This window comes from Spermophilus citellus (assembly GCF_964194105.1).
Source record: "Spermophilus citellus genome assembly, chromosome: 15".
In the NCBI taxonomy this organism is placed as follows: domain Eukaryota; kingdom Metazoa; phylum Chordata; class Mammalia; order Rodentia; family Sciuridae; genus Spermophilus; species Spermophilus citellus.
In genome coordinates, this window is record NC_138195.1 from 61,366,951 (window position 1) to 61,390,796 (window position 23,846).

At 38.5% G+C, this 23,846-nt stretch overlaps 1 protein-coding gene across 3 annotated transcripts in view; it reads right to left on the reverse strand.

Annotated features, from left to right (window-relative positions):
• HTR7 (5-hydroxytryptamine receptor 7) overlaps positions 1-23,846 on the reverse strand; it is a 129,517-nt gene that overhangs the window by 55,759 nt on the left and 49,912 nt on the right. The window contains exons 3-4 of one of the 3 annotated variants that reach the window (XM_081268208.1): positions 20,504-20,591; positions 16,309-17,951 (exon numbers count right to left, since the gene is read on the reverse strand). The exons of 1 other annotated variant lie outside the window; for it this stretch is intronic. In XM_081268208.1, the coding sequence (XP_081124334.1) occupies positions 17,940-17,951; positions 20,504-20,591 (100 nt within the window). In that variant the 3' untranslated portion in view covers positions 16,309-17,939. Of the gene's footprint in view, positions 1-16,308; positions 17,952-20,503; positions 20,592-23,846 lie in introns of those variants that run through there. One more of the 3 variants, XM_081268207.1, reaches the window with a different exon arrangement.

Here is a 23,846-nt window from a genome sequence, read left to right on the forward strand (position 1 = left end):
ACTACGTGAAGTTAGCCAATCCCCAAAAACCAAATGCCGAATGTTTTCTTTGATATAAGGAGAATGATGCAAAGTGGGATAGAGAGAATGAGACTAATAGACAAACTCTAGATAGGACAGAGTGGTTGGAGGGGAAGGGAGGGGGCATGGGCTTATTAATGATGGTGGAATGTAAGGATCATTATTATCTGAAGCACAGGTATGAAGACACAAATTAGTGTGAATACATTTTGTCTACAACCAGAGATATGAAAAAATTGTGCTCTATATGTAGAATTGTAATGCATTCTGCTGTCAAATAAATAAATAAATAAATATGAAAGTGCTTTTAAAATACCACCTCCCAAAAAGGCATGGTAGAACCATTTTATGAGAAAATTTATAAACAAATAATATTTATTTATATAAATTATTTTGCTAAGCCCCTGAGATAAAGGGATATTTCTAAATAAGTGTTACAAATAACGTAATTCCCACATCCAATTAAGCAAATAAAGAAAAGCTACTGACAAAACTCACTTATGATGTGAATTTGGTGTTAACATACCTTATATACAAACAGAGATATGATAAATGGTGGTATAAAGGTGTATTAAGAATTGTATGCAAAAAAAATGAGAGCTCATGCATAATGGCATAATGTGGTGTGAACATACTTTATATACAGAGTTACAAAAAATTATACTGTGAATGGATAAGTATAAGTGTAATGCTCTCCACTATTATCATCTATATAATAAATAAATAAATAAATAAATAAATAAATAACTGGCTTATGAATATTGACCTCCCCCAAAAAATATCCTAGAGAAAACATTAGGAAATAGAATTAAATGACATGCTGAAAGAATATTAGTTTGTCAAATATTGTCATTCTAGACTTCAAGTATAATTTTATAATAGTAAGTGAATAAACATACTCTCTAGCTGCCCCAAACAACATTTTATTAATTCGAAATCTATTCCTGATTTAAAGAAAACAAATTGTGATATAAGTTTGGATGGATACTGCCTAAATATTATTTAAAAATACATTTTGCAAATCTAAGGCCACAATTATATTTAGTGAAGAAATAATGGAAGTCTTTCCATTAAAGTCAGAAATAAGATAAGGATGTCTTGCACCATCACAATTATTACATCACAATTACACAATTATTACATCACAATCATTACATCCAAATGAATGCAATTAATTAAGAAAATGAAAGGAGAAATACAAAATGGAGGATTCAAAATTATTGTTCCAGCTAGTATAATTTTATATAATTTATACTTTTCTGTGAATGTCAGGGGGAAAACACTGAACATTTCTGAAATTATTAAGAATCAGTGTCAAGTGCTGTGGTGTACACCTATAATCCTAGAGGTTCCAGACCTGGTCACCGAGATCTGAGTGAATGTACATCTACTGGACATAAAGCCTAAGGTTTAAGATTTTTGAACTTAGCATGCAGAGGGAATGTATGTCATTAGCCTGTCAGGATTAAGTGTGTATAATTTTGCAGTGCTTAGAATTAATCTAGAATTGTTTGCTGTGAATTGATTATGTCTATTGCAGCGTCTAACATTAAGGATTGCCGTTTTCTTGATTAAGAACCTATAGAGTGAAATTGTATTGAGTACTTTGAGTGAAAAAAGCATTGAAAGGGGCAAAAATGCATGGACGTTCTTTATTTCTCCCCTCTACTGCAATAGGGAAAACATATGCTTAAATATGCCTACTGTTGTCTTTTTAAAACCTAAATTAGACGTACAATACCAAATATCCATCATTAAATGGTATAATAGCAGCATTAAAAAAAAATATATATATATATATATAGCTTTATAGATATAGAATCACAAGGAGAGGTTGAGAAGCCAGAATACAGAAGGTCATTTTCCAAACTGCCCCCAACGCAGGACCAGGAAAGATGACAAACAGCTTCTCTTTGAGGTCATTTTTTTTTTTTAATCTTACTGGAATTTAATACTGGACTCTCAGAATGGCCTAGGTACACAGAAGGACTGATAGAATAAAATAAAGAAAGGTAACCCACCACAGCACCAGCGATCAGGATGCACATCCACGGCAGTCGGTCCAAGAGCTAGACTATGAGCATCCACATTTCGGGTGGCACTGAGGAATATCTTGAAATGAATATTATAAATGAAGATACTCTCCATATAATCCAGTATTCGACCTTTACTTAGCTTTCTTATAAGACGGATGCTGCGCCCGCCGCTGCGCGTCACTACGCAGAACACTGTCCGGCGCCATCTTTTCTGCACTTCGCCAAGGCAGCCAGCAGGTGTCTGTCCATTAGGTAATAGCCAGCAACGCGCAGTGTACGAAACCGGCAATGCGCAGTGAATGCAGGCAAAGTCAAGTGTGTTATAAATAAACAAAAGTGCACGGTAAAAGCAGCTTTTTCTTTTACTGTTCTGGGCAAGTTAACGCTTAAGGATACCCCTTGCGAAAGGGAGAACTTCTTCTCCCCTTTCTTTTATTATTATTCTAGGGTCTTCTTTAAACTACTTCCAAAGCAGACAAGAAAGCAAAGGGTAGTAGTTAACGTGTAGAAAAGAGTTTGAATCCATCCCATTTATTGATTCTTAATATTACTTCTTACCCTTTAGGGGTCTTGTTATAGAAGTTAGATCCTAAGCCCGCATGGGGGAGATATGGACCTACTTTTTCTTTTAGTAGGCGCAAGGTCTCTGTTCTTTTTTCTTTTTTTTTTTTGTTTGTTTGTTGGTTTTTTATTTAATTTTTTTTATTGGTTGTTCACAACATTACAAAGCTCTTGACATATCATATTTCATACATTAGATTGAAGTGGGTTATGAACCCCCAATTTTACCCCAAATGCAGATTGCAGAATCACGTCGGTTACACATCCACAATTTTACATAATGCCCTATTAGTAATTGTTGTATTCTGCTACCTTTCCTATCCCCTACTATCCCCCCTCCCCTCCCCTCCCATCTTCTCTCTCTACCGCATCTACTATAATTCATTTCTCTCCTTGTTTATTTTCCCATTCCCCTTACAGCCTCTTATATGTAATTTTGTATAGCAATGAGGGTCTCCCTTCATTTCCATGCAATTTCCCTTTTCTCTCCCTTTCCCTACCATCTAATGTCTCTGTTTAATGTTACTCTTTTCTTCCTGCTCTTCCTCCCTGCTCTGTCCATAGTTGCTCTCATTATATCAAAGAAGACATTTGGTATTTGTTTTTTAGGGATTGGCTAGCTTCACTAAGCATAATCTTCTCTAGTGCCATCCATTTCCCTGAAAATTCTATGATTTTGTCATTTTTATTGCTGCATAGTACTCCATTGTGTATAGATGCCACATTTTTTTTATCCATTCATATATTGAAGGGCATCTGGGTTGGTTCCACAGTCTAGCTATTGTGAATTGTGCTGCTATGAACATCGATGTGGCAGTATCCCTGTAGCATGCTCTTTTAAGGTCTTCAGGGAATAGTCTGAGAAGGGCAATAGCAGGGTCAAATGGTGGTTCCATTCCAAGCTTTCCCAGGAATCTCCATACTGCTTTCCAAATTGGCCGCACCAATTTGCAGTCCCACCAGCAATGTACAAGTGTACCCTTTTCTCCACATCCTCGCCAGCACTTGTTGTTGTTTGACTTCATAGTGGCTGCCAATCTTACTGGAGTGAGATGGTATCTTAGGGTGGTTTTGATTTGCATTTCTCTGACTGCTAGAGATGGTGAGCATTTTTTCATGTACTTGTTGATTGATTGTATATCCTCCTCTAAGAAGTGTCTGTTCAGGTCCTTGGCCCATTTGTTGATTGGGTTATTTGTTATCTTATTGTCTAATTTTTTGAGTTCTTTGTATACTCTGGATATTAGGGCTCTATCTGAAGTGTGAGGAGTAAAAATTTGTTCCCATGATGTAGGCTCCCTATTTACCTCTCTTATTGTTTCTCTTGCTGAGAAAAAACTTTTTAGTTTGAGTAAGTCCCATTTGTTGATTCTTGCTATTAACTCTTGTGCTATGGGTGTCCTATTAAGGAATTTGGAGCCCAACCCCACAATATGTAGATCGGAGCCAACTTTTTCTTCTATCAGACGCAGAGTCTCTGATTTGATATCAAGCTCCTTGATCCATTTTGAGTTAACTTTTGTGCATGGCGAGAGAAAGGGATTCAGTTTCATTTTGTTGCATATGGATTTCCAATTTTCCCAGCACCATTTGTTGAAGATGCTATCCTTCCTCCATTGCATGCTTTTAGCCCCTTTATCAAATATAAGATAGTTGTAACTTTGTGGATTAGTCTCTGTGTCCTCTATTCTATACCATTGGTCCACCCGCCTGTTTTTGTACCAGTACCATGCTGTTTTTGTCACTATTGCTCTGTAATATAGTTTGAAATCTGGTATCGCTATACCGCCTGATTCACACTTCCTGCTTAGAATTGCTTTTGCTATTCTGGGTCTTTTATTTTTCCATATGAATTTCATGATTGCTTTATCTATTTCTACAAGAAATTCCATTGGGATTTTGATTGGCATTGCATTAAACCTATAGAGAACTTTTGGTAATATCGCCATTTTGATGATGTTAGTTCTGCCTATCCATGAACAGGGTATATTTTTCCATCTTCTAAGATCTTCTTCTACTTCTCTCTTTAGGGTTCTGTAGTTTTCATTGTATAAATCTTTCACCTCTTTTGTTAGGTTGATTCCCAAGTATTTTATTTTTTTTTGAGGATATTGTGAATGGAGTGTTTTTCCTCATTTCCGTTTCAGAAGTTTTGTCGCTGATATACAGAAATGCCTTTGATTTATGCTTGTTGATTTTATATCCTGCCACTTTGCTGAATTTATTTATTAGTTCTAGTAGTTTCTTTGTAGACCCTTTTGTGTCTTCTAGGTATAGAATCATGTCATCTGCAAATAGTGATAATTTAAGTTCTTCTTTTCCTATTTTTATGCCTTTAATTTCTTTCATCTGTCTAATTGCTCTGGCCAGTGTTTCGAGAACTATATTGAATAGAAGTGGTGATAGAGGGCATCCCTGTCTTGTTCCAGATTTTAGAGGGAATGCCTTCAACTTTTGTCCATTCAGAATGATGCTAGCCTGAGGCTTAGCATAGATAGCTTTTACAATGTCAAGGTAAGTTCCTGTTATCCCTAGTTTTTCTAATGTTTTGAACATAAAGGGATGCTGTACTTTGTCGAATGCTTTCTCTGCATCTGTCGAGATGATCATATGGTTCTTATCTTTAAGTCTATTGATGTGGTGAATAACATTTATTGATTTCCGTATGTTGAACCATCCTTGCATCCCAGGGATGAATCCTACTTGATCATGGTGCACAATTTTTTTGATGTGTTTTTGTATTCGATTCGCCAGAATTTTATTGAGGATTTTTGCATCTAGGTTCATTAGATATTGGTCTGTAGTTTTCTTTCTTTGAGGTGTCTTTGTCTGGTTTCGGAATCAGGGTGATGTTGGCCTCATAGAATGAATTTGGAAGAGCTCCCTCTTTTTCTATTTCCTGAAATAACTTGAAAAGTATTGGTATTAATTCTTCTTTAAAGGTTTTGTAAAACTCCGCTGTATACCCATCCGGTCCTGGGCTTTTCTTGGTTGGTAGTCTTTTGATGGCTTCTTCAATTTCATCCATTGATATTGGTCTGTTCAAATTGTGTGTATCCTCCTGACTCAGTCTGGGCAAATCATATGACTTAAGAAATTTATCGATGTCTTCACTATCTTCTATTTTATTGGAATATAGGTTTTCAAAATAATTTCTAATTGTCTTCTGTATTTCTGTAGCATCTGTTGTGATATTGCCTTTTTCATCCCGTATGTCAGTAATTTGAGTTCTCTCTCTTCTTCTCTTCGTTAGCATGGCTAAAGGTCTGTCGATCCTATTTATTTTTTCGAAGAACCAACTTTTAGTTTTGTTAATTTTTTCAATAGTATCTTTTGTTTCAATTTCATTGATTTCCGCTCTGTTCTAATGCCCATGTCTTTGATCCACCTGTTAGTGTAGACAAAAGACATCTCAGAGTTCAAGCAAAGGTTTATTGAGAGAATATCTTTGAGGTTGCCCTTCTGCCAGGTGCAGCATCCTGCTGCTTCATGATATACTCATGTTCAATGGAGTTATTGTAGGCAGAGAGGAAGCAAGGCACCGAGACAACCGGAACAGTTTTATTTGGCTGCAGCTAGGTTCAGAGGACACAGCTTTTGCTGTAATCAATCAATCCTGTGAACCCCAAGTTCGGGTAGTTTCAGAACTTTATACCCAGTATGTAAGAGGAGGGTTTCAGAGGTTTACAGCCTAGGGCTGGGGATGTGGCTCAAGCGGTAGCGCGCTCGCCTGGCATGCGTGCGGCCCAGGTTCGATCCTCAGCACCACATACCAACAAAGATGTTGTGTCTGCCGAAAAAAACTAAAAAAATAAATATTGAAATTCTCCCTCTCTTTAAAAAAAAAAAAAAGAAGAAGTTTACAGCCTACAAAAGTTCACGTAAAAGCAGCTTTTTCTCTCACTGTTCTGGGCAAGTTAACGTGTTCCCAAGGGGAAGGACCCCTTCCCAAGGGGTTCTCCAAGGGGTACCCCTTGGGAAGGGGTCCTTCCCCTTGGGGAATACCCCTTGGGAAGGGGAGAACTTAACTTCTCCCCTTTCTTTCCTCCTGCTGCCGGCTGTTAGCATAGAGCCCAATTGGTAACTTCTTACTAGCAAATTGCCTTAGACCATAAACATGCCATTCCAAAGAATATCTGCCCATTGAAAAAGATTAAAATTTCCTCAGATACAACATTTAATGTATCTTGCTTTTAAAATATACGATTTTGTATTCCTAGAACCTAGAAGATGGAAGGAACTCCCGTGCTCTTAGGCAGAATTAACGTTAACTTTGTCAAAATAGTCATACTACCAAAAGCATTATATAGATTTTTACTGCTAATTTGTTTATATGACAGAGGTTTCATTACAATTCATATTCACATATAGAGCACAATTTTTCATGTCTCTGGTTGTACACAAATTGGAGTGACATCATTTGTGACTTCATACATATACTTGAGGTAATGATGTCCACCTCATCCCATGATCTTTCCTCCTCCCTTACCCTCTCCCTTCCCTTCTCTCCAATTTGCCCTATGTAGAGTTAGACTATTCCTCCCAGGCTCCCCCTCCCAAACCCATTATGTATCAGCATCCTTATATTAGAGAAAATTTTCAGCATTTTTTTTTTGGATTGGCTAACTTCACTAGCTTTATATTCTTCAACTCCATCCATTTGCCTGCAGATGCCATGATTTTATTCTCTTAATGCTGAATAATAATATTCCATTGTGTATATATACCACATTTTCTTTATCCATTTATCTACTGAATGGTACCTAATTTGGTTCCACAACTCAGCTATTATGAGTTATGCTGCTATAAACATTGATGTGGCTACGTTCCTGTAGTATGCTGTTTTTAAGTTCTTTGGTACAGACTGAGGAGTGGGATAGCTGGTGGTTCAAATGGTGGTTCCATTCCCAGTTTTATAAGGAATCTCCAATCTGCTTTCCAGATTGGCTGCACCAATTTGCAGTCCCACCAGCAATGTATGAGTGTGTCTTTTTCCCCCACATCCTCGCCAATACTTATTGTTGTTTCTATTCTTAATATCTACCATTATGACTGATGTGTATGTGGAAAAAAAATTGCATTTTTGAAAGAAAAAGTTGGCCCAAATATTCATCATTTTGAATTAGGCCATGACTTCCTTAATAAGCCTCCTAAAGCACAAGAAGTAAAATCAAGAATCAATAAATGGAGTGAATTCAAACTAGAAAGCTTCTTCTCAGCAAAGGAAACATTCAATAACATAAAGAGAGATCCCACAGAATGGGAGAAAATCTTTATCACGTGCACCTCAGATAGAAACACTAATTTCTAGGAATATATAAAGAACTCAAAATTTAACACCATAAAAATAAATATTCCAATCAATAAATGGGCTAAGGGGCAAAACAGAGACCTCACAGAATAAGAAATACAAACAATCACAAATACATAAAAAATGTTCAACATCTCCAGCAATTAGAGAAATGCAAATCAAAACTACTCTAAGATTTCTTTTCACTCCCATAAGAAGGGCAATTACCAAGAATATAAGCAATAATAAATATTGACAAGGATGTGAGGAAAAAAGTACACACGCATGCATTGCTGGTGGGAATGCCAATTGGAGCAACCACTATGGAAAACAGTATAGACATTCCTCAAAAAACCTTGGACTCGAACCACCATTTGATCCAGCTATCTCACTCCTTGCTTTATATCCAACGGACTTAAAATCAGTATACTACAGTGACACAGCCACATCAATGTTTATAGCAGCTCAATTTACAATAGCTAAACTATGGAAAAACCTAGGTGTCTTCAAACAGCTGAATTGATAAAAAAAATGTGGTGTATATGTATGTATGTATATATATATATATATATATATATATATATATATATATATACACACACACAAACACACACACACACACACACAATGGAATATTACTCAGTCTTAAAGAAGAATGAAATTATGGCATTTGCCAATAAACAGATGGCGCTAGAAAATACCATGCTAAATGAAATAAATCATACCCAAAACACCAAAGTTCGAATGTTTTCTGATCCATAATGTGGGTGAGAGGTAGGGAAGAATGGAGGACGTTTTAGTTAGGCAGAGGGGAGTGAGGGGAGGGGATGGGACGGGACGTGGGAGTGGAAAGGATGGTAGAATGAGACACATTATTACCTATATATCTATATGATTACACAACCCATGTGAATCTGCACCATGTACAGCCAGAGGAATGAGAAGTTGTGCTCTATTTGTGTACAATGTGTCAAAATGGATTGACTGTCATGTATAACTAATTAGAACAAATTAAAAAATAAATGCTTATAATCTAAAAAAACATTTTGAGGGCTGGGGTTGTGGCTCAGAGGTAGAGCATTCTCCTACCATGCATGAGGCACCGGGTTCAATCCTCAGCACCACATAAAAAAATAAAATAAAGATATTATGTCTACCTATAACTAAAAAAATAAATATTTAAAAAAATTTTTGAAGTAAATATGACAAAATGGTAACATAAGGTTGAATTGATTTTATTACACTTCATCTTTTTCTATTTGTTTGAAATATCAAATTTAAAAGCTCTGCCTTATTCTTTCAAAAGTTCAAATTTGTCTACTAAGATCATTCTAAAATTCTGGTTATAGTCTCTTTTTAAAAGCATATACTTTCCTGAATTGTCTTTACCAATGTTAGACAAATTAAATACCTTTGCATTCTTCTTTATATATATTTGCTATGAGAAAATGAAAATAATAACATTTTATCTGTCTTTACTAGACAATTTTGTTATAAATTCCATGCCTCACTAGAATTCACATTGTAATGTTTTAAAAATGGTTTTCATCCAAAAATCTGTGCTTTGAATTATACAAATGGATGAATGGGAATTAGGCCAAAATTTGCTTTAATTGATTTAATTAGGTAGAGCAGTTATTTCTTTGCAGAGAAAAAGCCAATATTTAAAAGCTTGCTGCAATCAAATTCTTAAGAGCCAAGAGAAAAAGCAACAATTGCTGATCCATGCACCCAGAAATAGTTTGAGGTATTAATTTTATCTCAACTTCCAAAACAGAGTGTCAGATTTCAAACAAACCAGTGATGAGGAAGTTGATAGAAAATTGTGATGAGTCTAAGCATGCTTCTCTGGAACTAGTCCCTTGGGCTGGGCTCATAGAAGCAGATGTCCACAAAGACCAGGAGCTGGGGGCAACTGGCCAAATTGCCTTGACTAATCTCAGCTGTTACCTAATTGCCCTCATTCATTTATGTTTTAAAAAGCTAGGGAACTCCCTCAGTTCTCTGCTGTCTTGTTGGCAGGACAGAGACCTGGCCCTTAGATTGGTTTGGATAACAACGTGCTTTCAGTTTTGGAGACCCCTGGGAGGTCGACAAGTAACTAAACAACTCAAAAGACTCACAGAATCCTAGTCAATGAAGGAAGAAGCACACACAGGATGAGTCTAGTTACTGTCTCAGCCACCAACACATCACACTGTCTCAAATTTCCATCGACATTTGTGGGGGATTGAGACATAGATCCAGAAAATTGCTTGCCTCAATGTAACTATGTGTTTTATAAGGAAAGGATATGGACCATTAGTGTATTTCTTCAAGTGATAAATGGAACACAGGACCCAGCAGTTTTAATGAGAAAAATATAGAAAGGTATATATTATAACAGGGCATTGTATTAGTGTTCTCCAGAAAAGCAGAACAAAAGGACAATCTACTAGTAGTGGGGCAGGCAGAGATAGAACGAGAGCGAGAGTGAGATCGAGAGAGAGAGAGAGAGAGAGAGAGAGAGAGAGAGAGAGAGAGAAGATGGAGGAGCAATGCAGGGACATTTTGTATATTTATTTTTTGTAAGTAGTTGGGCATGATACCTTTATTTTGTTTATTTATTTTCATGTGGTGCTGAGGATCGAACCCAGGGCCTTGTATGTGTTAGATGAGCACTGTACCGCTGAGCCACAATCCCAGCCCTGGAGAGACTTATTATGAGGAATTAAATCACACTATTATGGAGGCTGAAAAGTTCAATGATCTCTCATCTGCAACCTGCAGACCCAGAAAAGCTGGTGGTATAGTTCAGTAGAAGTCTAAAAGCCTAAAATCTAGAGGACTGAGGTATCCAATCCAAGAGAAAAAGGCTGATGTCATAGTTCAAGCTATCAGGCAAAGAGTGAATTCTCTCTTCCTCTACCTTTTCAATCTATTCAGCCTCTCAAGGAATTGGATGCTACCATCCATGTGGGGATTCAAATGCTAACTTTATCTGGAAACGTCCTCACAGACACACACAGAAATAATGCTTATACCAAAATTAGGGTACTCTATGGTCTACTCAAGTTGACACATAAAATTAACCATCACAAGCAGGCTGCAATAGATCAGGAGAAAATATCAGGAACCAGGTATTTGAAGATGGAGAAACCAAAGTTGAGGGTGGAGAAGTCACTTTAAAATCCATGTATCACATTTCCTTTGCTCCCTTCAGAATTATCTGCGCTTTCACCTTGAACTTGGGAGCTCTGCAGTACTTAGTGTGAGAGAAGATATTTGGAGGCCCAAAAGTGGGTCTCCTCAGAGTACAGTTGCAAATTTCCAGGTTCACAAGATCAATCAGGAACCATTAAGATGCATTTTGTGGGATATAAGGGAGGAGGCAATGAAAAGTATATCAGCTGAGAAGTCAATTTTTCTACTTACAAGCAAATGTATGGAAAATTGTGATGGGGGTTAAATGACAATAACTTGTGAAGATTACTGGAATAACTGATGAGTAATAAATAATACATGTGAGCTGCTATTTATCATTGCCAATAAAATATTCATACAAATTATATACACACATACATATCATGAATAATCATGAAAATATGAACTTGGCCAATGTCAATATCTCATACTCAATGGTTAATATTGACTAATATTCAATATATGTCATACAAAGATCTAATCTTTGTTTTGATGACAAACATATTGTCATCTGCTTTGCCATGGGAACAGAAATGTGATACATGGATTTTAATGTGACCCCATTAGAGTTATTATTATTGCCAATATTAATTAGTTACTGCGAGGAGTCACTCAATAATGTGGGGATTTTTCAGCTCTGCACTTGTGAATTTAATATAATTGCTACCCTGACACCCATTTTGGGGACTGACATAAGTTATCTGAACCTCAAAGGTACCGTGTCACCTTTACCCTAATTAAAACTTCTCCTTTCCATGTGGTTGTTTTTGATATATTAGCCCACTTATTCAACTCACTGATCCCAGACCCAACACATTCCACAGCTGTTGGCCACATCAATCCAGTGGTTAACTCTAGAGTCATGTAAGTCATGACTTTAAGCCAGCCTATCCACAGCCATCTCGAGATAGCCTAAAAGATCCCTCCCACTGACCTTAACTCCACAAGTTAAGGTAGCCCCACAAGTCCTGTCTATATCCCCAACCAGTGGTTGAGTTCCCTGTTACCTCCAAGTTTCTCATTGTCTCCTATCAATACTCCTAACCTCTCTGGGACCTGTGAGGTACTAATTTGGGTTTCACTTCCTCATTGGCTTTCACCTGATAGATACACCTGAATATAACTACCTGCCCCCCATCAGGGTTTTCCTAAAAAGTGGCTGGCAATCCTGGTTTATAGCTACTCTCAAAGACCTCAAGTCCAAGTTAGAAAGATACCATAACAGTAGAAATCACTTAAATATAATTGTATATATATATATATATATATATATATATATATATATATATATATGCCTTTAAATATCATATTTATAAGCTACCCAAGGAGATCTGCGGATTATTTTCCTCCTCAAACTTCCTGAACTTTTGGTACCAAAATTTAGAAACTGAGTACTAATGTAAAAGAGCTTGTGGGAGGCTGTGTATTTTTTTTGGCAAAGATACTATAACCATATACAAATGATTTGCATATTATTTCCTATTGATCATGCTTTTCCACACTAATAGCACACACAATGGGGTACATAATTCAAGTTTTCATGATGTTTGGAAACAGCAGTTCACAATATTTGAAACCCAGAAACCATCTGCACCAGAATCACTGATAGGCTGGTTAGAAGCCCTCTTCACTGCACATCCCACCCCAGGACATAGCAAATGAGAATCTCTTGAAATGGGGCCTAGAAACCTTTACCTTTAACAAGTTTCCTATATAATTCTTATTCAGAGTGAAGTCTGGGAAACACTGGGTTTAAGATATAAGGCCTGGTGTTCACTTGCTGGTTATTTTTCTAATAACAACCTTTGCATTCAAAATCTCTTGGTGACACTATTGAAATTTAAGTCTTTCTTTGCCTTAAGAACACTTTAATTATCATTCTAAAAATTAAGTACTTTTCAGTGTTTTCAGGTAAGTGTTGTGGATTCAGTGTAACTGAAGATAGCCAAAAAGGAAAGTTGCAATTTCTTGCAGGCTGATTCACGATTTTCACAGCACAGACCGAAGTAGGTAGCTTCTCTGTACTATCGTTGCTCTGGTACAGAGAACTACTCTGCTAGTTCTTAGAAGTGAGCTATTCCTCCCAGGTCCTTGCATTTCCAGTTAGGACATCGTTACCCTTGTCACAGTATGCTAGAAAAGAGCCTTGAAAATTTGGCATTCTGTACAGGCAATGATTATGCTTGGTAATTTCTTCCCAGAATAATTGTGAGATTTCTCCTAATTCAGAAACTGCTCATTTTTGGTGAACAATGGTCAATATTTGTTTTTTTTTTCTTTTTCTCCATGTTACATTTGCTCAGATCATATTTATTGAAATGTAATTTTATGTCTAAACTTAAAAAGAAAAAATGAGATTTCTATGTTATATGTTTTTTTACTTCATTTTTTTGTATTTTTCAAATACACAGCTATGTGAAAGATTTTAAAAATTGATTACTTCATCAAAGATATACTGTGGAGCAATGCTATACACAATTCTCCTTTAAATGAATTCAGAAAAAAAAATCACAGCTCTGCTTGAACATATTATCATCTGCAAAACAGTAGAGGGTCAGACTGGATCATCGATGAGAGTCTCTAGCTCTGTGATTCTCTGTGGATAGATTTCTATCTCATTTATCTACAAGTGTGCTATTCACTTTGTGAATAATCCGTGACAAAGTTCTATATCTACAGGTGAATTTCTACTGCCTCTCTTCATAGCTCTGAACCACTGCTCCTACTATGAGACTTTGTGGATTTAAAGAATAAAAAGTACTTTAATAATAGCCTAATCATGATGTAATTAAGAAAGGTAATTTGGTACCCAAAATATTACATAATACATATCAAAGATAAACTGCATATTTCTTACCATCTGCTGCTTCAGACTACCATTCCTGCCTTCCACTAATATGGGTATAATTTCTTCACTTTGTTTTATATAAAGTGAGGAAAACTTAACATGACTAATGTGCAAATCTACTTTTGCTACTTGTCAACTTCTCTCACCATCTCTTTCACATTAGCCATGGTACATGTTGCTTTTACATTTTTATTGATGATCACATCATAACTCTGTTAACTTGTACTACATAAGCAGGCTTTAGTGCACTAGGAACTTAAAAATCAAAGTCTTTTATGTTAATAACTTATTTTTCTTCTCCAGAGAAAGTGTAGACAAGTGTAAGCAAGTTTGAAGTTCCATTCCATTGAATAACCTTCTGTCTCTGGGAGCTACATCTTCTGAGTTGGTTCTCAAAATCTGCACATTTACATATAACATCTAACAAGGTGTTCCTCACGTATGCTTAGAATAAGTAATGACATCACAATATGCGTTCCAGTTGGTGTTTTCAAAATGTGCTGACCCTCTGAAAGTCTCCAAATGGCTTCTTTGTGTAGTGTTAAGGACCATCTGGCTAGTTGAAGATAAACAAGTTTCAACATATGGACCATAGAACATACACGGCTCTGCTCCACTAGTGCAGAAAATGAAGAAAAGGTCACTCTCTTGATATAAGTGACTTGTGCAAAAGAAGCATCCATATAGTGGACAGCTTGCCCTAAGGTGCACATGGAAGAGCTCAATTATAGTTCCTGCTCTGCTGCTTACTTGGAATGCCACCTGATCATGCCAAGTTTCTTCAGTTCCTCATATGAAAATGAAAATCAATGCCAAGTCACCTCCTGTCCTTCCTTCCTTTCTTCTTTGCTTCCTTCCATCTCTCCCTCCTTCCTTCCCATAAAAAAACACTAATCCATGCCTACCATATACATGTCTCCAGCATGGTGCTAGGTAAATGGGCATATTGCTAAGGAAAACAGGATACCTGCCCTTGAAGAATTACCAAACAATGAAGAGGACACCTATAAAATGACTATCCCAGACAGAGGGGGAAAGCATATGTGAAGGTCCTGAGATGGGAAGGAGCATGGATTGCTTAAAATAATTCAACATTTGTAAACATTTATATCCATTAAACTGGCATTTGGTTGGTAATTAAAATGCTGAAAGGAAAATTTGCACCATCTCCAGATGGCAATTCAGACAATTATTAGACTAGCATAAACTCTTTGAAAAATAGCCTGCATCTTTAAGTCATATTGTTGATTCCATGTCTGCAATCAATGAATCTAATAAAACTGTATGAAAATATATCCATCAAATACATATACAAGCATCTCACGCAAAGGGTGAGATGCTTGTATATGTATTGTATATGTAAATGCTTAGAGAGTTTTGAAACCGTTTAGAGGAAACTCAGGAACTGTGAGTGGCACCTATTTCATATTTACAGAATAAAAACCAAACACTAAGGCAACAATGATTCAGTTACTTTCATAAGTTCTTCACTTCCTAAGCATGGTTTCCAGTACTCAGCCTTGCCAGAAGATGACAGCTGCTGACACCGTAGGGTGAGATAAGAGATTAGCCCTAACAGTCATTTGTGCTTCAGCATTCACAAATATATATATAAATTGTTTACTTCAGTGATTTATCTTGATTCTTAGTTAAAATAAAAGCTGCACCTCTGGCACAGACAAATGATGCCACACGTAGAGTTGTATTAATTATTGGATATTTTTCTCATTCCCTTCCAGTTGCTACCCTTTCTTTTCATTAAGTGCTGCCAAGCACTTAGAGCACAGTGTCTAAATGAAGTACAGCCCCTGTAGCCAGAATGAAGCAGATAGTTCAATACTTGAAAATTCAAATTAGGTTGAATTAGAGTTTGACTACCTAAGGTTCTAAGAAATGGGAAAGAAATACACTTATAAACATAAATCAATCCCACCAAGTAGGCTCTGTTTTTATACTACAGGGAAGAAATATGTCACTCCCTACAACTTGCTAGAGCACTTACTCTATGTTGTGACAATCTGAGATGTGCCTGTTTTCCACCTGATGGCAAACTTATTAAAAGGACTATGCTGTAGCCATCTTTGTTCCCTCCATGCTTACAGTGTTGAATACAGCAGGAGCCCAGTAAATGCTCACTGGTCAAATCAAGAAATGAACGGTCACAGTTTAAAAACAAGATGTCATTAAATGGATGTGTCCTTGTGTTGAAATGGAATTTAGTACAGAACTCTTAGCCACCTGTTAGGATTTTAGCAAACACTTATAGTTGGCCCTTCTGCCATCCTTCGTATAGCAGCGTGTATGATGTCACACCTTTTATTAAAAACCAGCACTTAAATCGGTTTATTTGGGCTATAAATAACTTTTATTTGATGTAAGATAATAAAACATTTTCAACTTTAACAACATGTATCAGACCATAGTTAATCATTTAAATTATTAATATAAGTATATATGTCACTTTAGCAAATCTGTGGTTCAGGAATTTGTACAAGCTTTGTCTGAAAGGACAGTGCCCACCTCCCCCTTGCAAAAGGCAGCCCTTCTCTGTCTCTGTTAAGAAGCAATGTCAATGTCCATCGAAAAAAGTCCATAATCCACACCGGAATTCCACTTTTTCCTGTGAGAGGACAGCTTCCTTCATTGTAGGAAAATAATATTCTCTTTCAGTTCTCTTTTATCAAACGAAGATCTGCATTCTTTTTTTTTCTCTCCTTATAGTTACAGGTGCTCTCCTCTGACCGACCTGCCTTTCTGTTTTCTTAGCTTAGACTTACTACATAGTTCCATTTCTTACAAAAATACTATCCACAATGGGACCGTTTCTGTTTTCTTATCTGCCTTTAACAACACCATTTTTTATTTGGGGGAGGGGGTTAGTGGACAGAATTACTCAGGCACACATTTGATTTAAGATACAGAGAACAAGGAAACAAACTCTATATAGATGAAACAGGGTGGTGTTCTGGAGCATCCGTCAACAGGGGTGCAGGTGACCTCCAATTCACATAACTCAGTTGAATGTGCATATTTACGCTCTGTCTCCAGAAGTGCCACCACCCTCTGTGTAAACCTATTTTGCCCACGTCTTCCTTATAACATACAGTATAGGGACCAGCCCCGTGGGCTCAATGCACCCTTGTATAATATGATAGTAAACAACATGCCAATAATCATGTTAATATACAATGCAGTTAGCTAGCCCTCTCTCTTCATTCAGGTAATCCTCACAAAAGGAATCCCCTCATCTCTCAGGACCCCTCAAATGTGTGAATCCAAGAAAAGTCTTTTCAGATTTTATTCCTCTCTCCATCCATCTTTTCCTGAGTTACACCATAACAGTAAGGAAGTTCACAAAGAAAGTACATTGGTGAGAAATCACAGGGACCCTGCAGAAAAGCCATACTATTTGACAGAAGCTTGAAACAAACACTGCTCTGCGAAATCGTTTGTATTAGCTGATGACTGGATTCTGTTTTCTAACACGACGTGCAACATATTCAACACTATGCTTACCACAGTTTGCTTGGAAAGACACCCTCTGTCATACAATAAAATACATTCTGCCTCATGAATGACTCCTGAATATTCACCACAATGCCTAGATTCAGAAGCATGGGAAGTGTGCATTGGAACTTGTTCCAGCTTGCATGGATATGGATGTATGCAAAGCACCAGAAACTGCTTCCTTCTGGAACTCAGTTCTGTTAGTGTGCTCACTGCTGAGATGATCTGACTATCTTACACTGAGAATTATTTTCATTTGCACACAAAATAGCACTGATCCACAGAAAAAAAGGAGAGGTCATCATCTCCCCGGTAAAATACTTTGTACAACAGATCACTGTTGGTCACATTTTAGATCAAGAAAGGATAGAAGCCACATTCCATTTTGCAGTCTTGGTAAATGATTTCATTCTGTTTCCGCCCGTTTTGCCTTGTTTATTTCATCTCCATTATTCCACCTTGGATCATGACTCATGACCTTTTTTCCTACAGTTCAGACTTTTGTCTATAAAAGAGAAAGAAAGAGAGAGAGAGAGACAGAAAAATGTTTTAGCAGAACTGTGAGTTTTCATTTGGTGGTGGGTGGATTTAATATTTTACAGAAGTCAGTAATCTGAATTATTTGTGGCTTATAAGGGTTTATGAACATCTCCAAATGGAAAGAAAAAGTGCTGTGCCTCTTTTCATAAATTTTATAACTTCCACAAGTTGCCAATCCCTTAATATATTTGCAAATCAACGGCAAATAACCCAGTTAGAAATTGTCTTTGACAATATAACTCTTGCCAAAACTGGCTTTGCTCTCAAAAATCTTTGCAAAATACTATAGCACTTGCCCTACTTGAAAAAAAAAAAACAATGACTACTAATGAGAAGTGTCCCCCACCTTCAGACTAGGAAGGTATATTACTATAATCTATATGTGCAGAAACTGGAAACCTTGCTTCCTCCCACCCATACTCACAGAAGTGGCATGAGTCATGAAGAACTGTTAGCTAATGGCAGAGAAAGAGTCCTTTTCCCCTGGTATAGAGCCATGTTCCCCTAACTCCACACCTGTATGGGCCTCAACTTACCACCCTACACCTTGTGCTTAGGAGCTGGATCTAGTAGGTACAAGCCTAGGGCTGTGTTCCTAGCCTCAGCCTCCTGACCCTGCTGAAAGAACCCCTATCTCTTAGCTACTATGCCTTCTGTCCTGCTCACCCTCATCTCATAACCCTCCCAGCCCCATCATTCAGATGGGTGACTCTATGGACGGATTTTCCTGATCACAGGTCCATTTCTCCATAGGACAGGGGGTGTCTGGCTTTGCTCCTCAGTCTCCCACAATGATGCCTGGGGACAGAAGGTACAGGAGCCCAGACCCAGCTCTCCAGGATCCTGGTTATATGAGAGTGGGGACCGGAAACAGGTTGTGCTTCACAGTCATGCTTCACAGATCTGGTTGGACCTTTGCTTCTTCCTCAGTTTGAGAACAGACCACACCTATGCTTCCTCTGCAGCTCGTGTGCGCTCACACCAGTTCATGAACTCTACTGAATTCCTCCAGGACTCAGCCACAGCATCATCTACAAGTCTCTTTCCTCATGACCCAACTGCTACCAGTCACAGGGTCACAGGGGGATTCCAGCTTCCAAATAGCTCGGACACCTGTGGCCTCTTTCCCAGGCTCAAAACCAGCCTCCTGGTGCACGCCTTCCTAACAGGAGACCCCACTCTTACATTAGTCTCCTCACTCATCTCCCTTCTCTTGTTGTGACCCTGCCTCCCTGGTTGCATGATGCCCCCACACAGTCTGGTCTTACTCCTGCTCAAAAGTCTTCACCTCCTTCCTCCAATCTCTGCCCGCCTGACTTTCTAGGCTGACCCAAATCTACCCAGCTTCTCAATATTGCTGAAGATATGCCCCAGGCTCCTCATCCACCTCCATCCACAGCTGCACCACTCTGACCTTGCTGTCAATCTGCTTTAAAAATCCCCTATCCCCACCTCCACTCCTACCACCCTTTCTTGTTAGAATCCTACTCTTTCTTTAGACCTACCTCAATGCATATTTTTCTTATGCATCCCTCTGTACTGTTTGATTTTACGTTGGACTATGTGTATTTATTATCTAGTAAGAAAACAAAAGATAAAGCAAAAGAGGATAGGACTGGAGATGTAGCTCAGTGGAACAATGTATGCTTAGCACATGTCAAGCCCCTGGGTTTAATCAGCAGCATTTGGAAAAACACAAAGCGGGGATGGAGAGAGGGAGAGAGAGAAAAGGAGGGAAATCATATGTCTTTCTCACTTTAAGGAGTCATGCAAAGTTAAAATGTAAGCAATTGCAAATCATAAAGCAAATAAGCTATTATTATTACTAATTGATGATTTAGTAAAAGTAAAATGTTGAATTTCAGCTAATTGATGATGAAGAAAATACTACTGCAGAGGATTTTATCCATGAAATAACAATTTTTTGTTTGTTTGTTTCAGTCTTTAAGGCAACAGCCCATCATAGACACCCAGGGATTTAGGAGCTGTGATGGTTCTAGTTTCCTCTGGGATCCATTTCATTTTATTTTATTTTGTACATCACTGGTTTCCATAAAGAAAGGGTAGAATCACCCTGATTTCCACAAACTCTGGAGCAGCTTATTGACAGAATTCATGGCAGGAATCCAAGGTTACTCTGCTAAAAGTTACTGCTTAGAACCACTGCAACTGACTATAAGAGACTCTTTGAAGAGAAAAACAGTACAATTGCCAAAGAGAAAAGGGGAGAGGGAAAGAAAGAGCTACTGGAAACAATTTCTTGATATTCTTTTAGATGGAAGTATTATAGAAACCGATTTTCAGTATTGTTCATAAATGGTATCAAAGACAGTCATTGAAATTATACTTAAAAGTGATTTATGGCAATTCAAATCCGTAAGTAACATCATCCATTTAAAAGAAAAAAAGAATTCCTGTTTATATCACATTATCACATTTGGTTGGGTATTATCAGTATTTGAATACTTGTGAAAGGATGAAAAATGATTAACATTGATAGTATTGAATTAAAATTACCAGTTCAAAAGTATTCGCGGCATTTTCCCCACTATTCACTTCGTTAACCCAAGGAAAATTCGCGAGTCCCTGCTGGGCTTCTGAGACTCTGATCAAGAAAATGGGAAAAAAGTGGATAAATAATAGGAAATAGCAACACATAGTCTAGTAAATTGTTCACACAGGAAAGGAAAGTGGTTAACGCAGGAGGGGAAAATTGTTAGGGTCTGTAAACAAGTCAAGATGGCACCTGGCATTTTGCCAGGGGGAGTGGTTTGTGAAGTAACACCAGCAAGCCATTAAGTGTGGAGATTCCTTATTGGTTGACTGCTGTATCTAGTTTATGCTAATTAAGATAAGCTGTGTATTCAGTAATATATATACCCCTCCGGTCCTACAATAAACGGCTCCCACTCCTGCTGTATCAATCTACACAAGTTGTTGGTCACCCCCCGGTTATTTTGCTGCAGCCGGACTGCAGCAGATGGTGGCCCCTACGGGGAGCCCCGGGACACTCGGGGGTAAGTGACGAAAAAAAAAGCTGCCCGTCCCTAGATAGGACGGGAGCAAATCTGCTCGTCCCTAGATGGGGCGAGAGGAAAAATGGCCATTTTGAGAAAATAGAGAAGATTGATACAGTATGTTTGTGTCTTGTTTTGTCTCAGCATATTGTATTGTCTTTGTGATGAAAATATGGAAGGGGTATTAAGTAAATTACTAAGGGAAGAGGGCACCCCAATGGAACCAAGAGCAGTTAGGGCATGTATTGATAAAAGCCCAGGAACTCTAGTCAGAAAGAAAAAGAAAATTCAGAAGAAGAAGGATTATCAGGAAAAAAGTTGCAGCAAAAGGCTATTACTGAATACTTTTCGTTACCAGAGGGTGCGTGAATCTGCGAGGCGGCTGCCATGTGCGTGAGCCGGTCATGGCGCAGCAACAACTTTCCAAGCTGCGGCAGCCGGCTCTTCCCCGCCCCCCGCCCCAGGAGCAGGACGCCACTGCGAGAGCCCAAATCCAAACCTGACCCGGAGGCACAGTCTCGCAGGCTCTTGCTCCCTGTGCCCAGTGGCAGTTTGAGTCCGGAACACTCCCCGGACTCTCCCCGGGGCCATCTGGGGCTGCCTGGGATGCTGCAGGCGGAAGACGGAAGACGGCCCGTGTCCCTGAAGTTTGATCATTTCCAAGGCCAGTAACTACAATGGTTCTCCCACACCTGGAAGCTAATGAGTAATAAGCACTATTAAGGCTTATTTCAAATGTAAAAAAAAAAAAAAAAAACCTTGAGATAATGTACTAAATTGTTCAGAAGGCTGTTTTCTTAGTGGAATGCTACAGGATTTTCTTTAGCCAGCATTGCCAGAGTTCCTGCCTTCGTCCCAGTGCTGGTGAGGACGAGGGTGAAAAAATTTCCAGTGTTGCTGAGAACCAGACGAGACTTCGGATCAAGCTAGCTGCCTGCAGAACTTACCTGGACTGTGAGTTAATCTATTGAGATACTGCTTTACCTGGACTGAGACAACAAACTGTAATCTACAACAAATTGTAACTGTATCTTTGCTAATGGTGTTATTGCTGGTATAATTTTTCCAAGGGCTTCTTGCATGGAGCCATCAATTGGCTTGGTATTGTGGCATTTTGTATTCTCCCCTTCTGCTTGTAGCAGATTATTTATGGTGTTTGTGTAAAAACCACTATGGTTGTTATTTAAATTAAACAAAAGGGGGAAATGTTAGGGTCTGTAAACAAGTCAAGATGGCGCCTGGCATTTTGCCAGGGGGAGTGGTTTGTGAAGTAATGCCAGCGAGCCATTAAGTGTGGAGATTCCTTATTGGATGACTGCTGTATCTAGTTTGTTAATTAAGATAAGCTGTGTGGAATGTATATATATCCCTCCTGTCCTACAATAAACGGCTCCCACTTCTGCTGTATCAATGTACATAAGTTGTTCGTCACCCCCTGGTTATTTTGCTGCAGCTGGACTGCGGCAGAAAACCATGGAGTCAGTAAGGCACAGGAGCAAAAGTAATAGGGACTAGAACACAAGCATCCAGATGCGAAGCAAGAGCTGGAGAAATTAAGGAAGGCATGGCCATTGGATGTATGAGAACCAGAGCTCTGTGGCAGGGTTAGAAGGCTTGCTGGGAAGTATAAACTGGATGCCCTTTGTCATTCTTGCGGAGACACTAGAGACAGGTTATGTGTTTTAGACCCAGTGGAGATTATGAGCTATTTGAAGTTATCTAACTAGTGTTTGCATGAAAGCAACCATGCAGTGTGGACCATGTGGGTTCTTATTCTAGTTAGAAGCCTTTGCAACACCACAGCCACGTGGACTTCCAGAAACAAGTACTATCTCTCTACTCTTCCCCCATGCCCGGCACCATGTCTTACACCCCATAGGACCACATGTTCCTGGAAAAAAACAAACCAACAAAGAGACTCTTTATATCCAGTCTTTACCTTCTGATTCAACCCACAGGGTGCCACAGAATCAGTCATCACTACTTTGATGACTACACTGTCTGGTTGCAGAGATTCACAGACAACTACTGTCCACATTAAGGTATCCCAACTTTGGCAATAGAGGCTGGGTAATTCTTAGTTATTGGGGTGCTAATATCTATATCATAAGATCTTTAGCATTTCCCCTTATCTTGATGTCAATAGAAACCTCTCCCTATACTCCACTTGTGACAACCCAAATGTATGCAGGGGAGGGGGCAAATTTACTCCTGGTTGAGAACCACTTATCTACACTAAAAGCCCACATTCTTGAAGCTAGCATAGAAGATCCTTCATAATTTTGTCTTGACTACATTTCTACTCTGATGTCCAACTCTTCCCTCACCCAGTGCTTAGCCTCAGTCAGACTGACTTTTGCATAAGCTCCCACTTGTGGCACCTCTATGTAAAATGTCCCCTTCACCTGGGACAACACTTCTGTTCACCTTTAGCTTTCCTTTGATCACCTCATGGGCATACCAGAGCCCATATCCTTCAGGAAGGCGTCTCTGATCAATCTTAGTGTAAACTCTGAGATATTTTCCTCTTCTTTGAACCTATAGTTTTCCTGCCTCCACCTTTCCTGGTACAAAAACGCTGAGTGCATATGTCTTGGTCTGCCTGGGCTGCTATAACAACAGACCATGAACTCTGTAGCTTATAAACACCAGCAATTCATTGGTATAGGCTGGGAAACCACTATCTATATACCATCAAACTTCGTGTCTGATGAGAGCTTCTCACTATATCCTCACATAGTGGAAAGAACACATGAGTTCCCTCAGGCAACCACCTCCTGAATGGCCTACCTTTTAACACTACTGCATTGGAGACTGGATTTCAACATATGACTTTTAGGGGA